We start from the raw sequence: 26,272 nt of genomic DNA, 5'->3' as shown, positions 1-26,272 counted from the left end.
ATAACTTGCTTAATTTTTTACCGATTTTCAAACGGTTTGGTTTGTTATAAACGTCAAAGATGTAACTATGACACTGCATACCTATACTAAAAATATATAAAAAATTCATGAAACATGTCAAAGCATCCAGTATTATAGCCACGTTAATAACCTTTGTAAAAAACCAAACCGTTTGAAAATCGGTAGAAAATTGAGCAAGTTATGGTCATTTAAAAGTACCTTCACCATTAAACTCAATGCTACGAGTGAGCAAGCAACCTGTGGTAAGATGGCCGCCAGGTGATGCCATTAGGGACTCAGCGGTAAGCCATCTAGCCTTTATACATATCTATGGTTGGCCATGCTTCAGACAAGCCTTCCATCAAGCGTTAACGCTTTGTCCCATGTGAATGTACCGTTAATACAAAACTTTGCGTAGATTTCATCCAAGTGTGCACATAATTACGCTAAGTGTATTTTTAAAAATATTTCTGAGTAAAATGTGTACACACATCTTAATGATGATTGCCTTTTAATAATTGCCTTTTATTTCAACTTAAAAATATATAGTCACATACTGTACAAGTCATTCTCCAGGCTTGTAGATTTGATGAAATTGAATATGTAAACTTTATTTAATAAAATTAATTTTATGTAGTTTTGTAATTTTTTTGTGTTAAAATTCTTTAAAAAGAACTGGAATAAAAACAACTTATTGTTTTTGTGAAGGATTTAGCTATTCTTATTGTGTATCTGCACATGTAGCGAATACTGAATAAATCCAACGTAATACAAATGAGCTGTTTTAAATGAAAAAACTGTTCAAGTTAATATGCAGGTTGTGAGCGCTGAGCAGACGGATTTAGGAAATATTTCTGTTATTGTGCCAAAAATCTAAGTTTTGAAAACATTTCAGTCGAGAATGTATGTTTTTTAAACAAGAATATGCAGCAGGTTCATAAAGATATCGCCTATTTAAACATTTCCTTCTAGTTTTTGGCGATGGGAGCTCCAGATAATCAGCCGGTGCTTAGGGCTCATATATACCGGACAACGGCGCCTCACCTCGGCCAGTCTGGCTGAAAATCACAGCTGGCTGTGACGTCAATGTAGTGTTTAAACTGTGGATAAAATTCATTTCGGGTAAATTTAACGGGCAATCTTTGGACAGTTTTCTTTAAAGACTGTAAAATACTTTTTGAAGTTTACACTGTTACAAATACACCATTAAAAATTGGATGCTTTCCTGTTCTTTTGACTGCAATAAAATAAGAATTGATTCATCTTTGTCTGTCATTCTGAAATCAGATATACTCATTACTAATAATATTATTAATGGATGATGTTAAATTAAAATAGTATAATTGAATAGTATTTATTGTATAGTGCTAGGTCTTTGTCCTGTATACCCAATATTTTGTTTAAATTGAAATTAATTTCTAATTGCAAATTGCAGTTAACGTTTTTGAATGGGTTACTATTAAAGAATGGAGTGATTCTAACTCAATTTTTATTTGTTGAATTTAATTAATGATATTGCTTGTAATCTGTTGCCACTATAGGGCTGTGTATCGCCAACAATTCCCCGATACGATACGTATCCCGATACGATGCGCATCACGATACAAGACTATTTTAAATTACATTTTTGTTCAGAATTTAGTAACATTATTATTATTATTATTATTATTTGTTTATTGTACATTGAATAAGCAGTGTTGTAACAGTTGTGTTTTTGCCATTCATTTATTAGCTATTATAAATATTTAAAATCCCAGAGTTAGTACTTAACTTGTATGTTTTTTTACAAAGATGGAGCCTTACTCTTGTCTCTCATTATTCTACATCTATGAATATATCTACCAACATGCAGTCAGACTTATTAATGTGACAGTTATAGTTTGAAGTAGCTCTGTATCTCTTCTCTAGACGTACACTTTTCACATGCAAAACTTTGTCGTGTTTCTTCTCAAATGCGTTAGTACTGTTTTATAAGAGCATGGCTAATAAAGCCCTTTGCAGTAGTATAGGCTAAGATATCTGCGCTTTCATACTGAACTCATTGACTTTAATGCGCGCACGAGAGAGAGAGTGCGAGTACGCGGCTCACTATGCAGACACGTGCGCCAGAGAGACAGACAGGCAAAGTGAAAGTATACCCCCCACCTTTAACTCTACGTACTCCGCGGGACACATGCGTCCTTTCCATATGGATCAAGGATCAACAGCAATTCGTCACGTTACTTTCAAAAGTACATCCGAATCGATACGGAAGGTGCTGTATCGATGCGCACATCGTCAGGCGTCCATGACGATGTATCGTCGTATCGATATTTTGAACACAGCACTAGTTGCCACACTTTTCTTGAGTAGATATGGAATAATATTTTTTTATTGTATAGTGCTAGATCTTTGTCTAGTATACCCAATATTTTTGTTTAAATTTTAATAAAAATTTTAATTGCAGTTTGGCTTTTTGAATATGTTAATATTAAGGAGTTTTTTTTAGAGTAAATCTAAATCAATTTTGATTTGTTGAATGTAATTAATGATATTGCTTGTAATCTGTTGCCACAATTTTATTGAGTAGATGGGGCATATTATTTTTTACAGTGTATATCACATGAAAGGCATGGTGGTCTGATCCCCTTCCTAACCCATGCACACACACAAAGATGATTTAACTATCAGTCGACCATAGGCAAGATTCGACAATTCTGATTCGAATATGTAAATCCTTAGTCAGGGACACCTATATTAATCACGAATAGGCCTAAGTTATATTAGAACATTTATGACGTTTTTACAAGCAAACCTTAAAAAAACAATACTGGTGTGCATTTTGAAACAAAACAACAGCACTGATATATGTTAAGATATGTCAGTGCAAGATGTTTTTAAATTAAGGCAGAACAAACATGCATTTTAGTCTGGGAATAGGATAAGCCCTGTCTGTGAAACCACCCCCTAATGTTTATACATCAGGATGCTTCTGGTTTGTTGACTGCATTATAGTTTCATATCACGAGGTATAGCAGCCTAATAAGAGCAAAAGAGGCAGAAAAACATACTATAAGTCAAGTAAATTACAAAATCATACAAATATAAACAAAAATTGTGGTTTTTACTTTCATAGCTTTGGAAAACACACACTCTCTGCTCTCTCCCGCATGTTCAATCAATAACACAGTAGCTTCGCTATTAAAAAGCAACATTGTTTCTTAATTAGTCCATGTTATCACATCACTACTGTGAAAAGCCCAAAACTGCTGTGAGCCGGGGATAACGCCACACACTCTTCTCTTATTTTCAGTCACACATGCAAACACAATTGGTCACACCATTACTGCATAGAAACAAAAAATAATGCAGATAGTGAAATAATCCAGATAGTGAAGCATCCCTTGGGTCTTTAGCATATTGGGACGTAATCTACTACCCTGACGTAATACTTTTTTAATAATTTTCTTTGTTAAGGCAACTAAAATAATTTGATGGAAAGTTATAGTTATCTGATATTGAATTCTAGTCAGAATTTGGGTCTGAAACTTTGCACTCAATTGGATAGACCTACAACCAATCAGAGCAACAGAGTGTGCGACGTATGTTGAAATGGCGTCTTTTGCAGCCTGACCGAACGGCTAGTTATTTCGGTACAATGACACTAACATTATGATTATACTAAGTATGAGTTAGCGAATGTACATCAACACCTACTATGTTTACAACATTTCATTCATATCACAACATAGCGATTTATTTACTAAGTCATACAGTCAGCTAGTTATACAGTCACGGCCGCTAGTTTTTCCACGTTGTCGTTCACGCCGAGTTGCCTATTTTCATTGTGTCCCATCTTCTTAGCGACCATCGGAGTTAGCTGATAAATTACACTTTTGCCGAATCCCAGAGGAGGGACGGCAAAAAAAAATTCCGATCACACAAATATCGCTGTCGATATCTTCTAGAACAAACTCGATGGCAGAATATTCACATCTCATATATTCACCGTCTTTGTTGTAAACGGATTCAACACAAGCGCTCTTTGGTCACATGGTTGATTACGTTACTGTTGATCATCTGTCCATCATCGTATAAAGCCCTCCCTGACAATTTGATTGGTCCGTCAGTTTTTGTTCGAGCATAGTAGCGCCACAACGAAGTGACTCCAGACCGAAATTCCCCCAGCCTACAATGTTGTGGGCGGGGCTAAATTCGGCTGGCACCCAGGCTAGTTATCTGACTATTTTAGTGCCTAAATTATTGGTGCGTCATTTTAAATTTGTATATTTTTGTATACGTTTGATGGAAAACAAAATGTTCATGTTTTATTTTATCATTTTGTAAATGTTAATAAAATATAAGGACAGTAAAAAATGAATATGTAATAAAATGTATGCATTTAAAGGTTAAGGTGATGTTAAAAAGAGGCACAATAACACAGATCTACACACAAAAGCTAAGGGATGAAAATCTAACAATGTCTTGAAATAAAATGTCTCATGTGGTAATGTGGTAAACGTGATATAAGCCGATTAATTGATTTCAGAGCAATGCATTATTAAAAAGCAATTTTTAATAATGCACCAGTCCTTCATCAGTTATTCCGTACTGGTTTGTGGCTTTTCAATAAAAATTTAACTCTTCTTATGACTGAAAAAATGCATGTGGACTAGTTGATATTTCTGTAACAAGGATGTTTTCAGTTCTAAATGTTACAGGATGTTTGTTTAAGTACGATGACCTCATTTATAACAAAAGCTCAAGTTAAAATTGATTCCTCACCGCATCTTTAACCTACACTGCAACACAGAGTTAATGAACGATACCAATCAACCCAACTGCATCGAAAAAGAGGGTCGCAAAGTTCACCAAGTGGTTCAGAAGAGCTTTGTAATTGTTGCAGCGAGGTTTATTTCTTGTTGCTAGGCATTAAAGCACAGCACTTACCCATGAAAACCTGACATAATGAATTCGTTAGCTTTATACAGTGTTTTATTGTGCCACAGGCAACACTAAAAAAGGCAATCTCCTCAATGTTTAATAAATTTGATCTTGATTGCATAATCTATTCAATGTTTTCTTGTAAGCAGTTACTTACCAAGTCCCCCTGCAACGATGACCCGCCCGCCAAGACAGCCGGCTATGAAATCTGCTCGCTTTTCTCTCATGCGACAGCTCCGTGTAGCCTTCAGCCACACACCTATACACAAGAGATCAAAGGTAAGGGGTCAAGGTCACTTGATCAATAAAGGGCAGGTGCAAGCAAGCAAAGTTTGGCCTTTTTAAATGCATTTGGACCCAAACATCCATTCATTGATGGCTCTTTAAATGCAGCATAACATTTTAATTAAACAAATTAGCAAGTGACACATAAATCACATCTACCTCATTATAACTTTATTATAATACAGTAAGATGCTTCTTTTTTGGAGAGCGTCCAACCAAGTGAAATAAATGAGGCAAATTTCAAAGCACATATTTCTCAAGGGATCCTGCACAACACTAACATTACCATTCATAGGTATTATAGATCTCCTCCAGGCCAAGGGCGAACAGAAACCGGCCTACATGGATTTGTGTAAAATGCCCGCAATATGTCGCAGATTTACTCGAGTTTAGCCAGATGGGGTGTGTTGCTCATGGCCATTTGGGCTTGGAAACATGTGGGGACTAGCCAAAACCGACATGGAGACCATAATGTATCATAATGACTGCAATAAAACAAAACAAGCAGCAGTGAAAGAAGTCAGATCGAGTTCAGACACAAACCCACAGAGTCAGTCTGCTCCGAGATATAGGGACGATCTGATAAATGACTTTAGCTATCAAACAGCTGGGAAAGGCGTATGGTGCATTAGCGCTCTGAGCCGTCTGTTTCATCATCAGTCTCTGACCAATAAACACACAGTCTAAACAGCATCCTCTTCGTCTCTTTCTTTTTTTTGTAATAACATGCCATGATCACTCAGTGTTCACAAAGTTACAGTATCTTTGCTCATAACTCCTTCCTGTAATCAAATGTTTTGACCTCAGACGTTACGATAAGCGTCTTAGTCGATTAATTTTTTTGCGACATTCACTTCTTGTTTCTCGTTTACCAGCTGCCATTTCACTCAGCCATGGTGATCTCCAGGCACTTCACTGTCTTTCATCTTATGGTTTCTCATTTGGACGGCTTTACAGAAAATATTGGTACAGGGTAGCTGTCTGTTGAAACACACTTTGTGGGCCATAGCGCCTTTCACCTCCCATCATTTCCTCTCTACATCTCACCCTTAGCTAATAACTCTCAAATTTAAGGGAATGAGGTGACGCTCCTCATATGGATAAAATACACTTGAAGCAGCTCTACAGTTTGTTCTGATAACAGTCAAGACAAGGTCGAGTCACTGCGGACATCTTTCTGAGGGATGATCTTCTGGTTTCGACCGTGTGTTCGACCGTGTCCAACCCTCTGACCTTCTAGTTTCAACACTTTAGAAGAGGAACATCATGAAAAATTGAACTTTACTTGATCTTTTAAGATGAAAGAACATGTTGTACTAAAACATACTTTACTTTTCAGAACCCAAAAGATTTCTACCTACTGAACGTACTGAAATGATGACAAATTTAATTTGTCCTGAACAAATGACATCCACATTTACATGAAAGTAACTTTTATTTAGTAGGTAATGCATTCACCCAACTAGGAATAATGGCCATAGCTTTGTAGATGGTGTTGTTTGTTGGCAATTTTATATCCTCTCTCACCGCTTTGCATAAAACTATATCTGCTAAATGAGTATTTAAAATGTAAATATAATGAAATTCAAAAAGATTAATTTACAAATTGATTCATTGGTATGGGTCAATGACGTGACGTTAATTATTTTGTGTCCGTATGGTTCAATTTAATATAAAAGGGTTAAAATTTTCAAATAAATTTGCAGATTACTTGCATAAAATTTCTGGTTTTATTTCATTTTGAAAGAATATTTGGGAGATAATTGCAAAAATATCACCGCTCTGTGTCATTTGAGGTAACTAGTATTTTTTATTAAAATATAAATATATTCATAAAAAATGTGGAATAATGTGTAATTAGATTTTTTACATTCATTTTTACATAATTTATTAAAGATTATTTAGAAAACAGAGCTGTTTTCAGCATATGTCCGGACAAATATTACAATAACGCATTAACATTTACATTTAGAAATATCTTATAAAATTTATTTTTCGTGTGATATTTTAAAATGTTTTATTTTATTTTATGCTTACATGCCATCAAGGTGGATAAAATATTTAATATTTCCCATTCTTTGGCACAATTGGCAGAATATAAAATACAGTATATACATTAAAAGTGCATTGTGTAACTTTTAGAAGGATCTCTTGACATAATATACATAACTATATTATCGGTGGTGTATAAAGACCTTACATAATGAACTGTATTGTTTTTATTACCTTAGAAAGAGCTGTTTTTATCTACATACACCGCTGGTCATCTTAAATGGAAGTCTTTGTCATGTTTCTACACTAGCCCTAAACAGACAAACTGCTATACAGAGCATGTTTTGCCACTATGTTGTCTTGTGGCGTCTACTGTAGCTTCTCTATGCATTTTGAAGTGGAGGGGCGAACTGTGGTCTGAGCCATTGTTTGCAATTCACAATCTCACCACTACATGCTGCTAAAAATCTACACATTGTATTCCCAGAGTACGTATGTGAAGTTCTAGCTCAAAATACCCTATATATAATTTATTATAGCATGTTAAAATTGCCATTTTGAAGGTGTGAGCAGAAATGTGTCATTTTGGGTGTCTTTTTAAATGCAAATGATTTGATCTCTGCACTAAATGGTTGGATAGTGCAGATTAAGGGGGGGCGGTATTATCCCCTTCTGACACCACAAGGGGAGTCGAAATTGAATGACCTATTTTTTCACATGCTTGTAGAGAATTGTTTACCAAAACTAAGTTACTGGGTTGTTCTGTTTCACATTTTCTAGGTTGATAGAAGCAATGGGGATCCAATATAGCCCTTAATCATGGAAAAAGATTTTCATGATATGTCCCCTTTAACTCTCTGATTCACCCTCAAATTGTTACAAACTATAAATTTCTTTGTTCTGCAAAACAAAAAAGTAACACATATTGAGCAATGTTTGTAACCAAACAGTTTTTAAGCACCATTGACTTCCATTGTATATTTTTTCTACTATGGAAATCAACAATGTTCCTGCTTGATTACAAATATCTTCTATTATGTTTAGCAAAACAAATATTTATACAGGTTGAGCAAATAATGACAACATTTTCATTTTTGGGTGAACTATCCCTTTAATAACACTGCTTCATGCCCACTGTTAAAAAAATCAGCAATTGTTTCCTTTGATAATGCAACTAAATCATTCAAAAAAATCCTCTCGATGAACCTCATGTGCTGAATAAAACCAAGAAAGGGAAAGATCAAAGATAAATGAAACAGCTTTTTCTCCTTTACACACACACAGCAAAGCATGCGGGTAGTGAAGTGTACCTCAGTGTGATTGGTCAAAGTGTTCTTTAGAAGATACCGAGCCATTTAGTGTCTCTCTAGCTTCAGGTGAGCTCATTGTGACAGCACATTACAAAGGGAAGAGAAAAAACACACTGAGGAAAAGATAGAGGGGTACGCAGTCGCAATTTCCACCTCCCACTGCCCCTTTCTGAAATTGGGTGATAAATTGGTTGAAATTGGCAATGACCCCACGCTGACAGGAGTTTAAGTGTTTGTCTCTTTTCTCAGCATGTATAACAAGTGAGGAGAAAATGGAGGGAGAAAATTTGGTTGAGAGGTCACAGGTAACACAGGTAATCACACACAGTCTCAGTTTATTTAACATATGTACTGTACGCATGATGGTAGATTTAAGCTCGCAAGCAGTTGCTTATTTCTCCATTCAGGAATGAGCTAGATATATTTTGCTGAAATGAGCTTGATTGATGAAACTCATACTGCACATGCTCAGTTTGCCTCCTATTCTATTCTGAAAGAAAGCAGCAATCCCAGACAGCAGACGGCTTTGGGTCGGATCTGCATCCGGGCTTGGAGTTTTCTGCTGTCTGGCTTCCTTCTTGAAAACACATTTTTTTTCATATAATTTTTCATTTGTCTAAAGTGTTTGTGTGAAGCATTATAAAATCATATCATTTTAATGAGTGTTCTCCTCTAAAAAGGCATTATTAGCATTTGTCAGGCAATAAGTTTTAGCATAGGTGTTAATACGCAATTCCAATTGTTCCTTTTCAAAACATTGATGTTTGTTTTGTATCAATAAAAAAACTTTAATAGCCAGTTGTCTCCCATTTTAAGAAAATACTACATTAATTTGATCTGTTCTGTGTTTTTAGTATGCCATGAGAGAGGAAACTCACAACAGACAGTGACTCTAAACATAACTCTGTAATATCAACATATGATGTCTATAGAATTGATCTCCATGTAATGTATAAAAATTAAAGGTCACGTTCTTTCTGATCCCATTTCTTAAACCTTAGTTAGTGTGTAATGTTGCTATAATAGCATAACTAATACCTGTAAAATGATAAAGCTCAAAGTTCACTCCCAGGCGATATATTTTCTTTAACAGAAGTCCCCTTTTAAAGCCTACATTGAACGGTCGGTTTGGACTACAGCCCTCTACTTCCTGCTTTAATGACATCACTAGAACAGTTTTTTTGACTAAACTCCGCCCACAGGAATACATCAGTCGTCATCTAAGCTAACGGCGAGCTGAGCTGCTATCGAATCACAACACACTAAACAAACGACACAATCAGAACTCGTTATGTATTTCTAAAGGAGGGACTTCATAGAACAAGGAAGACATCAGCCCGTTTTTAGGACAGTGAAAACAGAGGTATAGAGATAAGTAAATTGTGTGAAAAATACTGCGTTTTTTTACACGTGAAACGTGAACACATGTCATATTGCGCACTGTAAACACAATCAAAGCTTTAAAAACACACAAAGAACGGGAGCTTTAAGTCCAGGCCTATAAATCAAAAGCCATTGTGCTGTATAAACATAAGCTGATAAAACTGACAACTTTCAAACTCTGTAACACATAGAGGATGAATAATGAAGGCGCAATGTCTACAAAGAGAAGATCTTTCTCTTTGAACTGTTACTTGGGATTACCTGTCTCTGGTTTCCTGCCGTCTGTCTGTCTGTCGACCCGTCATTTGCTATTGAACCAGACATACACACAGCTGAACCTCTCTGGGCAGCATTAGAGCATGAGGTGTTGAATGATTGACAGTTCTGTATGCTCAGAACCATGGCCCAGCTGGAGATGAGAACCCGTGTTTATTTAAAGCTCACGAATCAATCATCGCCCCTCTCTCTATTACACGCATATATGGGCACACCGGCACATGCATACATCCATCTCATCTAACTCAGACTCTTCTAACTCATCCAACTAACATATTATTATGTTTGCATTGCTATTTCTAAATGTCTATATGTCTGCACTGTAAGAAATAAAGTACAAAACTGTACCTTTTCTGTCACTGGGGTGATACCCTAAGGTTGTATTTTGTACCTTTACAGGTATACTCAACGTAATACAATGTTGTACTTTTTTGGGAACATTACTGTACCGTAAAGGATTACTAAATTTTCTTAAAAAATATCCAGATAATTTACACATCACCATGTCATCCAAAATGTTGATGTCTTTCTTTGTTCAGTCGAGAAGAAATTATGTTTTTTGAGGAAAACATTCCAGGATTTTTCTCATATAAATGGACTTTAATGGACCCCAACACTTAACAGTTTTAATGCAGTTTAAAATTGCAGTTTCAAAGGACTCTAAATGATCCCAAACGAGGCATAAGGGTCTTATCTAGCGAAACGATTGTCATTTTTGGCAAGAAAAAAAAAGCACTTTTAAACCAACTTCTCTTCTTCCTACAACTGAGTGACGAGCCAGCGCGGCCTCACGTAATTGCGTAATGACGTAGAAAGGTTAAGTGTTACATATATGAAACGCACATTTTAACGGACCATTTTAAACAATAAACTGACACAAATACATTAATTAGTATCATTTGACATACAACAACATCGGAACGGTCCTCTTTCTCCACACTTGTAAACACTGGGGCGTAGTTTCGATACGTCATCCGTGACCTCTTGACATGATGACGTATTACGTGAGGTCGTGCTGGCGCATCACAGGACTGGAGGAAGACGAGAAGTTGTGGTTTAAAAGTGCATATTTTTATTTTTCTTGCCAAAAATGAAAATCGTTTAGCTGGATAAGACCCTTATGCCTTGTTTGAGATCGTTTAGAGTCCATTGAAACTGCAATTTTAAACTGCATTAAAACTAAGTATTGGGGTCCATTAAAGTCCATTAAATTAGAAAAATCCTGGAATGTTTTTCTCAAAAAACATAATTTCTTCTCGACTGAACAAAGAAAGACATCAACATTTTGGATGACATGGTGGTGAGTAAATTATCTGGATTTTTTTTTAAGAAAATGGACTAATCCTTTAATCTATTGTGTACCTTTAAAGGTACAGTTAACGGTTTTGTACCCATAAAATATATCTGGTACACAATAGGTCCTTAGAGTACAATATTGTAACCCAAAAGGTACAGCATTTCAGTGTGTTGTATACCCATAAATGTACAAAAAATTACCTTTGTACCTTTTTTTCTAAAAGTGTCTAGACGTTTTTTAATATTTAATACAGCTTTTCACTTACTTTTCACTTACTGCATTTTGTGAATCCCACATGCATGCTCGCATAAGCGCAGGGGCACTCTGGGATTGATATGAGCAGATCAATGGGTTTATACAAGTACTGTGCGCTATATCAGTCTGTGTTTTACAGAGCAAAGAGCAGAGACTGTGGAGTTTGATTATAGAAAAAAGACGATAAAAAAGTGTAAAGTGTAAGAAAGGGACTCACATTCACATGTAAGCATTATTGGGTCAGACATGGACACTTTTAATTTAAACCAACAGTTGTGTTTGTCCATATTTTACCAAACCATGAACTGACACAACCCAGCATTATAAGATTATTTATTAAACTAGCCTCTTTATTTATTTTTTTATAGTAAGCGGTATATTTAACACATCTAACAGTTCTGAATAAACACAACATTTGTGCATCTGTTTGATTTAAGATTTGTAAAAACTGCCAAATGCACTATAAAAATACTGTGGTTGAGGTCACCTTTAAAACCAGGATGGACATTTGCAATAACCCCGCATAGGTTGTGCATATAAACCCTTAGCATAAATAAGCATTCATGGATAAGAATGAGAAATCCAGCCATGTTACAAACGTCACACTCATTTATGTACAAAAGCCCCATGAACAGAAGCTGACAACAGCAGCCTTCACATCTAATGAGTGAGCACACGCTGCCTGTGTGCCACAGCGACTGCAGTAATGAGCCTGTGTGCTCAGATCAGTCGTGAGTGTGTATGTGTGTGCGCTAGTCTTTCATGTCAACACAGACTCCGTCCACTGCATCATTGAAATCCCCGTGTCTTATCAAAGAGTGATCTCTACGTAAACATTTCAAATAAAGTGACCGTAATGTTGCCAGATCCATAACCCATGGGTAGCATCCCAACATGATGTTTGGTACTTTCTTTTGCTTGCACAAATAAGACCGAAGAGTAACATTTAACATTTAGTAGTGATTTTATTTTTACTTAAGATGCATTTATGTATAGTGCTGGGATGCGTGATTCTAACTAATAATGCCTGATTATAATGATATCGATTCTAAATCGCAAAGGTGATATTATGCTCAGCTCTTCAATGTATTAAAGGGGTCTTTGAAGTCCTTATCAATCTAAAATCCAGTGGTGGCTCTTGACTGCTCTTCCGAGGGGCGCAAATTCAAAATAAGTGTTCGGAGTGTCATGTGTGTTGCTCGTGTTTTCAAAATATGTGTTTTTGCATCAGAGGAGTCTAAGATGGCGGCGCTACCGGGAGGTAGTTATTTTCGTTTATAAATTTTTAAATATGGATATTTCTACAATAACACCGTGCGGATTACCCTCAGAAGACCTTTGTTTATCATCCTGGAGCCGTTTGGATTTATTTTGTGAAGGATGGATGCGCATTTTTTGGACTTGAAGGACGTGGACCCCGTAACATTACATTTAATTAACTGAAAGATCTAAAACATTTTCTAAAATATCTGAAAATATGTTTGTCTGAAAAACGATGAACATATGCATCTCAGACTGCTTGGGGGTGAGTAAATCATGGGTTTAATATCACTTTTGGCTGAACTATCCCTTTAATTTTGACATTTATGAGGCAAGAGACATCATTACCGTCTACAGCCGCAAGAGTCCCCCATGTGCTGCTCCTGTATTTATCTAATTCAATTGATTCAGTGATGCAGAATGACGAGTCTGTTAACTTCACGCTACGTGGCTTGTTTGGTTAATTTAGACTATTCAATCTTCCAGGTACGTATCGGTATGTATTTAATGAGGTGGCTAATTCATGTTAATTCAAACGACCACATTTGTACATTTTTGAATCATTTACTTTCGCCTCTGTGACGTCGGGTTATGGGTTGGGGTGCGGTTTCATAATCACATTTTTTTCTAATAATCTTACGTTTTTTGTACGATTCACTTTTATATAAATTCATACACTATGAGATTGAAATTTGAGGGTGCAAAAAATCGAAATATTGAGAAAATAGCCTTTAAAGTTGTCTAAATTATATATTTACTGTACATTAGGACATGTACAAAATATCTTCAATTAATTAATTAAATTAGTTAATTTTTTTAGCATAAAAATCGATAATTGTGACCCATACAATCTATTTTTTGGCTTCTGCGGAAAAAAAAATACTGTGCGACTTAAGTCCAGGGTCACATAACTGAACCATGGGTTTAAACAACCCAGCATTCAGTTTATACGCATTTTCCACATTTACTACTATCTGTCGATGACTGCATTGATGCAAAGCTTTGCAAAGCTCTTCATATTGAGACAAATAAAATAAAAAAACATTTAGAGTCAGACTGCAAGGATCAGGGCCAAAGATAAACAAATCTTTATCTTTAGTAAGTCTTGAGTTCTGAAAGTTTAAGTATATTTAATAGCACAATACACACATATCCCAAAAGATCAAGGCAAATTCACATGAAATGACCCCAATTTATATGCATAAATGAAACATTGTACTAAAGCACACGCAAGTGCATAAAGGTTATGGTGACAATTGTGAAGCAAAATCTAAAGATAAAATGAGGTTTTTGCACAGGCTGTGCAGATTTCATTTGGCACAGTGGATTTTCTCGCCTCCATAACTCAAAGCGAAACTATAAAAGTCAGAAAGGGATCAGACAGAGATCAGCTTCATTGCAGTACCCACAGAGCATTAAAGCATCATATTCAGACAGATTGTTAAGGATGTGACTACAATGTCCGGTGATATCACAGAGCAATATTAAATACTGTATCTAAGCCCAGAGCCAATTGCTGATGGGACACACAGGACTATAATTCACTTACTGGTACTCCATGTGCTTTCTTTTCCTGCCAGTAAGATTGACTGTTTCTCTCAAATTACAAATATTGGAAGGGCAACTTGCTTACGCTTGAACAAAATAAAGTTTAACGTTTCATCTCAGAAATGATCTTATTAGCACTGCATGGGCTAATGTTGTCACACTCCGCTTTACCTTCTGTTTGTTTTATGTGGACTTTTAGTTTGTAGGTCTGATACTTTGTGTTTCCTAATTCGCCTCATAATAGTCTCTGGCTCCCCCTTGTTATCACATTAAGTCTTTGTATTTATACTCTCATGTTTCACTTGTTCTGTGTCAAGTCTCATATTTTATAGTTGTAATGCTGGTTGCATTTGTTTCTTCTTTTTTTGCCTTAGCATTTAGTTCTTGGTTTCTCTTTCATATTTAATAAAGTGTATTTGGATCCACACTTTCATTTTATGAGATATAAATGTATTCACAAGAGTACTTTTTCTTCTGTGTAAGTCAGGGACGTGCACAGGAATTTTTAGGGGCAGTTGCTCTGACCTAAATAAAGGGCACCCCCCCCCTAAATATTTTTTTAAACACGGCCTATATGAAGGATTGAGAATAACAGGGTCTTTATTAAAATCAGCAAACATGTTTGCCTAATGCCTACCAAAAAAATTGTAGCCTAGGCTGCTTGTCTGCAAGCTGTAGCTAGCTGCTATCTGTCTGATTATTTAGGCTTAAACGAGGCAAACTCAGCCTAGATTCATGAAGATTTTAACAGAGGTGGAAAGAGTAGCCAAAAACTTTACTCAAGTAAAAGTACAAGTAACTAAATAAATAATTACTCAAGTAGAAGTAAAAAGTATGCAATGAAAATAATACTCAAGTAGCGAGTTACTAGTTACTCATGAAAAAATAAATCTAGATATACACGCACGCACGCACGCACGCACGCACGCACGCACGCACGCACGCACGCACGCACGCACGCACGCACGCACACACGCACACACACACGCACACACACACACAAACACACACACAAACACACACACAAACACACACACAAACACACACACAAACACACACACACACACACACACACACACACACACACACACACACACACACACACACACACACACACACACACAAACACACACACAAACACACACACAAACACACACACAAACACACACACACACACACACACACACACACACACACACACACACACACACACACACACACACACACACACACACAAACACAATACAGTGCCCTCCATAAGTATCAGAACTGTAAAGACAAGATTTTTCTGTTTGCTGTGGAGACCAGAAATTGGTAAGATAAGTATCAGTATGTCAGAAGTTTAGAATGTCACATTTTATTAACCTTTGTTTATGTTTCAACACATACATGCTTTAACAACAAAGAACAACAGCATTAAATGCTGACTTATGTATGTTGTACACAAATGCACATAAGTGAATCAAACTGATCCTACACATTTTATGCTTTTCATGTGTAAACAATCAGGACACAGCTCAGTGACCATTAAAAAATAATGATGTGACAGATTCTGTACTTTTGTCTCATGTTCATCTTTTAATGTTTAGACATTTCTTGACTCCACAACAAACAGAAGAATGCTTATGAAGGGCACTTCTACAGTATGTGTAAAACTGCAACATACACAAACAGTACAGAAAAAAGAATACAAACACAGAATAGACAAGCATTTCAAATTAACAAATTAACTCTAGTCTCAATGATGATGTAGCTTATAGCTGAAATATCAGACAAGTAAACTGACAACAGTTTTGCATATGTATAAAGTTAGAAATCTCCTAAGATGGTCTGAGGACATTGACAGTTTACACTTACATAAAACTGATTTTAGACAAAACTCATGTTTTCTTACGTTGTCATGTCACGTGTGTTTTGTGAGAATCACTTACATCATACAGTACACAGCGAATCAGATGTCAATCATCGATGGATTTTCTTCAATCTGTGCTACAATGCTTCTGGAGGTTGCACGCGTTTAACTGTGTCTGACGACGAACAGGTCGCGTGGGTACATGTGTGAAGTTTTGCTTTTAGTTAAAAGATTGGTAAATTCATTTCCACGTCACCCAAAAATTGTTATATTCTGCGTGTTTCTACATAGGTTACGAGTAAAACAGCTTCGGACGATTCCGTTTTTGCAGCGATCTGAACAATTCATTCAAACTGATTCGCGAACCTTGGCCCATTCGCTTTGTAAAGAATCGATTCAAAAGACTCGTTTATTTGCAAAACTTTGTAAGGAATCGACTCAAACGAGTCATTAATTCGCGAATGCGCCAGAAACACAAGATAGCAATTTAAAAATAAAATACAAATTTCGTAATTAATTAAAATACAGTAACGAAGGAACGCTGCATAGTGTAAACGAAGTAAAAGTAAAAAAAAATGTTCCACCTCGGAAGGGCAACTTGAGTCGAGAAGGGCAAATGGGCAGTTGCCCGGGCAACCTGAGCAACCCCCCTGTGCACGTCCCTGGTGTAAGTGAATGCTTTTGAATAAGCAGCACATGCAAAATGACGAATATGTATATTTATGTAAAACTGCAGCTGAGAGCTAAAGTCCAAGTTGCTCTATAAGCATCTCTAATTGATGGATATTCATAATGCATTCCATTACATAGTTTTTATGCACTGAATTACATTTGCGAATGTTGAGCCATCCTGAACATTAGAGTTAAGGGATGGTCACATTGGACTTTCAAGTTCAATCTGTTAGATTTCAGCTTAATTTTTGTAATCGTAATATATGAAGATTCTTGCCGATACACAGCCCTTGTATGATGCTGTTAAGCCCAAAGCAAGAAAAAATAGCACACAAACATAAGAATAAGGGTATTAAAAGAGAGCAAAAGCATGAATAAAAAATGAGATGAAAGCATTTTAGGTGACAGCGCAGGAAGAACCAACAAAAATTGACAATGAGGGACAGAAAAGGAATAAATGTAAAAGTAAAAAGAAACGAAAGAAAGGGGGAGGAGGTGGGCAGGCTGGCACAAAGAGCATTTGAGAAAGGTGTTTGATTATGCTCTGTGATCAGCATATTTCTGCTCAAATGTCAGAGGCTTTTTGTACCACACACTTTAACATATAGCGCTGACAGACATAGAGAAAAAGAGTGAGAGAGTGAGTGAGAGGGAGAGAGAGAGACAGAGAGAGAGAGAGAGAGAGAGAACAAAGAACAAGCAGATTTTCTATCCTGCAATACTCAATGCATTTTTATCAACTTATGCATTAATTTCACACATCTTCATTTGTTTAAAATTAGAGCAGCCAATAAATTAAAATGCTTAGTACGACATGATATGGAAATTAATCAATCCAAATGAACTGGAATAGCATATACAGTGAGGAAAATAAGCATTTGAACACCCTGCTATTTTGCAAGTTCTCCAATTTAGAAATCATGGAGGGGTCTGAAATTGTCATGTTGGAAGACCCAGCCTCTACCCACCTTCAATGCTCTAAATGAGGGAAGGAGGTTGTTGCCCAAAATCTCACAATACATGGTCCCGGTCATCCTCTCCTTAATACAGTGCAGTCGCCCTGTCCCATGTGCAGAAAAACACCCCCAAAGCATGATGCTACCACCCACATGCTTCACAGTAGGTATGGTGTTCTTGGGATGGTACTCATCATTCTTCTTCCTCCAAACACGTTTAGTGGAATTATGACCAAAAAGTTTTATTTTGGTCTCATCTGACCACACAACTTTCTCCCATGACTCCTCTGGATCATCCAAATGGTCATTGGCAAACTTAAGACGGGCCTGGACATGTGCTGGTTTAAGCAGGGGAACCTTCAGTGCCATGCATGATATCAAACAATGACGTCTTAGTGTATTACCAACAGTAACCTTGGAAACGGTGGTCCCAGCTCTTTTCAGGTCATTGACTAGCTCATCCCGTTTAGTTCTGGGCTGATTTCTTACCTTTCTTATGATCATTGAGACCCCACGAGGTGAGATCTTGCATGGAGCCCCAGTCCAAGGGAGATTTACAGTCATGTTTAGCTTATTCTATTTTCTAATGATTGCTCCAACAGTGGACCTTTTTCACCAAGCTGCTTGGCAATTTCCTCGAAGCCCTTTCCAGCCTTGTGGAGGTGTACAATTTTGTCTCTAGTGTCTTTGGACATCTTTTTGGTCTTGGCCATGTTAGTAGTTGGATTCTTACTGATTTTATGGTGTGGACAGGTGTCTTTATGCAGCTAACAGGGTCAGAATTCTAGCTGATAAACAGGTGTTCAAATACTTATTTGCAGCTGTATCATACAAATAAATAGTTAAAAAATCATACATTGTGATTTCTGTATTTTTTTTTAGATTATGTCTCTCACAGTGGACATGCACCTACGATGACAATTTCAGACCTCTCTATGATTTCTAAGTGGGAGAACTTGCAAAATAGTAGGGGGTTCATATACTTATTTTCCTCACTCTATCAATATTTTCACAGGAAGGCGCACAAATTTAATTTAAAGTCATTCAATGGTTGATGAGCATATGATAAAGCAATGACTAGTTACAGTATTAGGAAAGTGTTTAGAGCGATGAAGAAGAAATGAAAATGCGTATGTCGGCTGTTTGTCAGTATTTCAGACTAATAAAATGTCGACATGTCTCATATACCATGCTACATTTTCAATGGGTTGCACAAGATTTTAATAACTTTAAAACGAGTAACTTATTATAGCATTTGAAGACGCGTGACCCCGAATAACACGATGGTTCCGCAAGTCTCTTATTTCACTACATTGTGGCTACACTTAGTGTTTTTAAAGGACCTTTTTGTGCTTTGTATTTAAAAACTGAAATGCCTTTTATTTAACAAAGTTGTTTCTGGACTTTTACGTTTTAAAAAGATTATTTTGTTATATTTTGTTGTTTTATTCCTTATTTGTTGCACTGTTTTTATACAGTTATATTCTAAAACTAAAATACCCTTTTAGTTCACAGTGTTAGATTTGTGGTTGCATTCTTTTTCACTTAAGAAAAATAAATATTACTGTCAAATGTCTTTCAGATAATAAAAATACTCTAGTTCACTGTATGTATTTGTTCATGTTTTATACAGGAATAAGTCTAAAGCACACCATAAAATAATTATATCCATTCATAAGGGGCTAGTAGTATGTACAGCTGTATATACAGATACACACCCAGGTATCGGATTCGGTATCGGGAAGAGAACAATGGTATCGGAACATCTCTAACTGTAGGAATTATGTTGTGACTCAAGGCATTCTAAATAAATCAAAACTCTTGTTATATTTTATCATCTGAAGTGTTGTCACCCTTCGTCTAGAATTTGCAAAATCGAAATTGTGACATTTAACAAAAAGCTTCTTGAGGTTTCACACTGAAATTAATTCGAAAGATAATTGAATGAATATTCTGGGCTATTATTTATTTTTTATATTGTGGTATTTTTTTTACAAATGAAATTTCTGTAAGCTTCATTCTTTAAAAAAAAAAAAAGATGTGCCCTCATAATCCATAATCAAAAACACAAATCTCCTCCCCACCTTGAAACGATATTTCTTTACTTGTGGTCACGAGGAAAAGAACGCAGTGAAGTCACGACACGCTTCACTTCAATATACGTCACAATGGAAAAAATAAGACACTCGCTACTTCCGTTTCATTGTGACTTTAAGCATTTGAACATACACCTTTAGATTAAAAGATAAAAGATGGAAAATATTTCAGTGATGTGTTTCTAAATTTTTGACTGGTGCTATATTCAAGGGCGTAGGTTTGATTCTGGCATTGGTGGGGACATAAATAAAATGGTCGCATTGCAAAAACTGTTTATCACCGTTTACTTGACATAAACAACAGACAACTCAGTATGCACTTTACTCTGACATCTGACTCGCCACCCCCGGTGACATCCCAAGTTTAATGTACTATAATAAACAATTTGTTATGTCCTAATAAACAGTAACTGTTTAAGTCTTTGTCAAAAAAAAGAAAATCACATTGTAATATATATGAATCCATATTTACTTTATAACATTGAAAAATATGCAATTAATATTTAATTCTTAATTTAATTTTGCCAGAAAAAAAACAGTGTTGAAGTAGGTATGTATATCATGCTGTTTCCTGAACAACGTTTATTAACGTTTCTGTAGTTCACATTAAATCTTCTTTTCATTAACAGACAGTTAATCAGTGTGAAAGAAATAGTTTAAGTATAAAATGCAACCTTGCATTATGTACATCTGTGCAAGTAATGACCACACTACAGTAATGTAAAATATTCAGCAATCATGACATGAATTCATGTTTTTACCATGTTGGGGTTTTTTCTTTCATGTATTAGGGACCCCCTAAATAACCTTGCCACCCCATTTATAAAAGGTTGAAACAAGTTTACAACTCCTCAGGTTAACATGGGATTGTCATGTATTGGTGAAAACACTGTCCTTAAATCATTATGTGACACCACTTTTTTGTGCATGAAACAGTTACAGTGGGTATAATAATACTTTCTTCCTCACTTACCTGTCGCCCGAATAATCACGCGCGTCTTGAGTGAACTTTCGCACGTTGTACAAAGTGAAACGATCCTATCACACGTAGCGAGAAAATACAAGCCCATCATAAAGTGATGTGCGTTAGAGAGGCGGGACTCAAGAAATGCTAATCCAATCATATTAGCAATGTGAGTTAGAGAGGCGGGACTAAAGAAATGCAAATCCAATCATATTAGCGATGTGAGTTACGGAGGCGGGTATTGCAGAGAACGAAAGCTGTTAACCGTTTGTGTACCACATAGAGCGTTATTTTTACTGAACGGGATTGCAAAAGATTTCTTATCTCATTTAAATGATTCCTGAAAAAATATATAATTAGTAAAAAATAGAAAACACTAGAATAAGACGGACATCAGTGGTTATATATAAATACAGATTAATTGTTTGGTCGAAATTATTGCTAGGGACAATTCAGTCTTCCCTGAATATTGGTAGGGACATGTCCCTAGCGTCCCACCCTAAATCTACGCCCATGGCTATATTACTGGTCCAAAATTTACAAGTTTTGAATGAATCATCCCAAGTAAACATTTGAAATGACAGCCATGACATTCATGAGCTACATTATAGTACTTGTCTAAGGGTACTGATTTATTGCACAACACAAATATCCTAAGATCATTTTGTTTGTTACCTCAAACACCTGAGGGAAAATCTCAGCAAGAAACCTCAAAGCTCAGCAGCTCTAAACAATAAGAATTGCTTTAATAAAAAAAGCCATGGGTAAACTTGAGTTCATAATGCACCGTGACAAATCCCTACAAACTAAACATGCAATAACAGTCATAATATTTATTTATTCTACATGTATTCAGCTGGAAAGGCCCCAGGAAAATCATTTGTCTGTACTGTGAATATAACCACAGTCTATAAATCTGTCTAAAAATGTAGATAAAGAATATTGTTCTGAAGTGTGTGTAATTTTTGTAATATTTGAAGTAGCTTGAAGCTGTATTGGGATTTCAGCAGAGTGTCAAGCTGCGGGGATCGACTTCTGTCCTCAAAGAGGCTTGTGGGATTGGAAAAGACTTTGAAGAGATTTGTAAAACATATGGAAGAGGACAGAGCCAATAGAAAAGAAATGTTCAGCACATAACACAAATACTAGACACTCTTGTTTGCAGCTTACACTGATAAACTCTAAAAATCAAAGTCAATAGAGATGGAGGGAAGAGACGGATTAAAGAGCACATGTTAGGAAGAAATGAAACAGCGAGAAGGTGATTAAAGGGATAGTTCACCACAAAATGAACATTTTGTCATCATTTATTCAACTTAAGTTTATTTAAAACCTGACAAGAAAAAAAAAGGTTATTCAGATTGATGTCTTTCAGACAAAGGAAATGGATGAGACGAGGGGTAAACTCTTAATGAGGAAATAAAATGCCATTAAAGAATCATTAAAGTAGTCCATAACCCAAACACAATATATCAAGGGTCATATTTACTAACAGTTCGTGACAGTGCAAAACGCCTCTTTTGCCATAAAAAACTCTTGTCAGGATTTGCTAAAGATACGCAGTGAAGTATTAGTGCTCAAAAGGTGTCAAGTTTTTTTTGTGAATGACTATATTGTACATGTGCAAGTGAAAGAAAACGAATAGAAAGTTGATCAATGAACAGAATAATTGTGATTGTAATGAATTAATAATAAAGGAAGGATCTGTCTGATGAAGATAAAAGGTGAGGAAATTTCAGAGAGAATGCTCATATTAATGATTGCCTCATTCTGGCTTTTGATGTGGCACTGCTTTGAGGAAACCAGAAGGATTTGACACACCTGGATTTGACATCCAATATGGATAACTAAGAGAAATGTTACTTTATACAGCTAGCTTTACAGTAAGCTTTTTGTATACTGCTCAAATATTGGATGCATACTATTAGGAATGCTCTGATGAGGATTTTTGCAGCCGATACCGAGTACCGATTTGTTGTCTTCTTGATCGGCCGATACCAATGCCCGATACAGATTCTTCAAGCTGATATTTGAGCTCTTTGATGACTGTAATTGTCAAAATTTTTCTAGATAAAGTAAAACCACAGATGTTGCCTTTGTTATATTACTTGCAGTAATTAGGTTTAATAGATAATCAAATAAATAAGCACAACAAATATTTCTTCTGCAAAGAGATATTTAATATCTCTTTAAAAGGGGTTGTCTCCTAAAAGTAATGAAAATAAAACACTTCACAGTCTTTACTGTATGAATTAAATATACACGCTTTGTATAAAGTATAACAGTTCTTTAGTGAAGAGCAGAGAGTGATTTTACTGAGAGATGAATGAGGTTACTGTAGCTTTAAGACGTGAGAGAGATCTCTCAGTTTAAATGAAAGTTTAAACTGTCAAAACTTTAAAACGCATGCAAATAATAAACTTTCGGCACGAGGATGCAATTGTCCACGATAGATATGTGTTGTGGGATGTGAAGATGCAACACTTCGCGCTGTTAGGACCGGAGCGCGTCCTCATAAAAAATACACATATCTCTGTAAAGGCAAAGAGAGAAATCCAAATATGCACGTCGCATATGAGCAACAGGTTATAAAAATGATCGCAATGCGTAAAAATGGTCTCTAATTTAGGAGCCCTATGATGACAAAAGTAAACAGAAAGATCAGTTTATGAGACCAGGTCATTTAATGCCATTATATGCTGATACCGATCTGCGACCGATCGATTGGAGCATCCCTACATACTATGCACAGTATACATACATGTATATTGCAGCTATAGCAAAGATATTGAATATATCAAGATTGACGGGGGGCCTCAGCAGATTTCCAAGCGGTCCTAAAGATGACTTAAAATTATAAAAAATTGAACAAAACAAGCATTAAAATAAGATCATCTTATTTTTTGTCCATTTTAGTAGCGAATATAGATCTGTCTAGTGATTCCAAGCTCTGGTTGTCACGGTTAATCACCGTGATCTGCTTTTGTGTGTATTTTGTTACTTTGATTGTTGTCACCTGGTCATTTTGTTAATTATTATCATCATCAACACCTGTTTTAGTCTGTATATATATATATATATATATATATGCCTGTCTGTTGTCTGATCAGATGTGTTAGCATTGTCATTGAGTCCTTAGTGTTTTCGTATATGTTCTTGTCTAACTGCCTGCCTGCCTGTTTTATTCATTTAGTGTTATTTGTAAATAAATATATGTTTTTGGTAACTTGCGTCTGCATCCTCTTCCCGTTCTACGTATCGTGACACTGGTTAATTTTATTTGGAAAAAAATTTAGTAAGTGGGAGTCCTTCAAATATTGTTGTGGGCAACGAGGGAGCCTTGATGTGAAAAAAGTTGGTAACCACTGCTATAGGGGACACAGCAAAGCTTAATATGGCCGCTCTGGAATAAGAAGTCCACATTTATGTTAAAAACAATCATCAGTCTATGGCTGCGATATTTTCATAATTGATTAATTGGGGTGACTCCCCCTCAATTAATCGACTAATCGGATAAAAACCATAAACATTTACCCCCTTATTATAGCTAAATAAGGCACTAAATTAGGGTATCCAAGTGTAGAAATCCACTTTTAACAGTGCAAAAGCCAGTCACTACTACAAAGTACTAATCATCTTTTGATTTTGATATTTTAAGCCTTAAATAAAAAAAATGTGCAGCTTTTAAATAGTGAAACATCTTTAAAATATAAATAAACAAAACAAATTGAAATGGATGTGCTGGTGAGGACATTTTGCCACAGATTATTAAACTTCTTTAAATTTTCAACTTTAGGCCTTGATAAAAATTAACAAAATAAATAAGCCATATAAATTTTTGATACAGTAATAAAAACCTGGATTTCCCCTTTACTTTAAAACAGATGCTTGTGGTTTATTACAATTTTTATGAAAACCCAACAACAATTAAACAAACACAAACTTACTTATATTAAAGGACGAAATTAAACATTTATTTTAATTGCGCTTATGATTCCTTCACTGTCCTGTTAGGGTTGCCAGATCTGCATAACAAAACCAGCCCAATGGCTATTTAAAACTAGTTCAAAAGCATCCCAATGAATATTCACAGCCCAAATAACAACTAATAAACCAAATACTTCCATCTCTTACCCGCAGAAAAACATTAACCGACGGAAACAGTTTAAAAGTAGCCCAACTCAAAACTCTGCCGAAAGGGTGCAAACTTGGCAACGCTGCAGACCTGGTAAAGCTGCATTGTTTTTCAAGCTGGTCACGCTGTAAGAAGCAGCAGCGCCTGATAAAAGTGCAGCTCACGGTGCATGAAGATAAAGTGCCTAATGGTTTATAGCACACGGTATATAAAGAACCAGCATGTGACTTTAACATGGATTAAAGTGAAAAAAATTCTTCTGACTGAAATTTTTTTCAGGCCAAGTCATATTCCTTTAACTAACACTCTATGTAGGCGAGACCAATAGCATTTTAAGGGGAGATTTTTTTGCCATTAATTCCATATTAAAGTCTCCTGTGGCATATATAGGTTGCTGTAGTTTGCATGGCATTTAAGAGATGAAGGCAAAACAGCTAAATAACTGACTATATAAAAAGATAACATGAATATCAACACCTTTAATGAATCTTTTATTAATTATTTATTAATTGTAAATGTATTTATTTTAGCATTTACTAATAATGTTTTAAATCAGAGTTGAAACTGTTAACATTAGTGAATGCACCATGAACAACCATCAATTAATGTAATGACATAAACAAGAATTCATTAATGCTTATATACTCTATATTTCAAATTATTTGTTCATAATGCATTTACTAATGTGAAGAAATACAACTTTTTAATATCATATTATTCAGTACACATAAACGAATAATCCAGGGCCTGTTCTGTTCACACAACAGTTTACAGTCACAGCTATACAGTAACGTTATAAATATAAACCCTGAACGAGTAACTCGAGTTAAACTCGTGTACAATTCGCGCACAGGATCACTGTACCTTTATCAACAAAATATTATGTTACAGTAGAGGCAGCGCTGATGTGCTATTTTATGCGCAATGGTTCTGCAGTTTACTTTCTCCTAAGACCTAAATGGTCGTGTTTATATGAGGATACTTGCAAAGACGGGATTTTTGACGCTATTTGTATTTAAGGCCAATAAAGTGGCAAAAATACTCACAAGCTCAATGAAGCGAATGCGC

At 35.8% G+C, this 26,272-nt stretch overlaps 1 protein-coding gene across 1 annotated transcript in view; it reads right to left on the bottom strand.

Annotated features, from left to right (window-relative positions):
* Positions 1 to 26,272, bottom strand: part of klhdc8b (kelch domain containing 8B) — a 155,787-nt gene that overhangs the window by 12,073 nt on the left and 117,442 nt on the right. The window contains exon 5 of the mRNA XM_065286029.1: positions 5,081 to 5,182. Within this exon, the coding sequence (XP_065142101.1) occupies positions 5,081 to 5,182 (102 nt within the window). The remainder of the gene's footprint in view (positions 1 to 5,080; positions 5,183 to 26,272) is intronic.

The sequence above is a fragment of the Paramisgurnus dabryanus genome, chromosome 21 (assembly GCF_030506205.2).
Source record: "Paramisgurnus dabryanus chromosome 21, PD_genome_1.1, whole genome shotgun sequence".
Classification (NCBI taxonomy): Eukaryota; Metazoa; Chordata; class Actinopteri; order Cypriniformes; family Cobitidae; genus Paramisgurnus; species Paramisgurnus dabryanus.
This window is presented reverse-complemented; position numbering and strand designations above follow the sequence as displayed.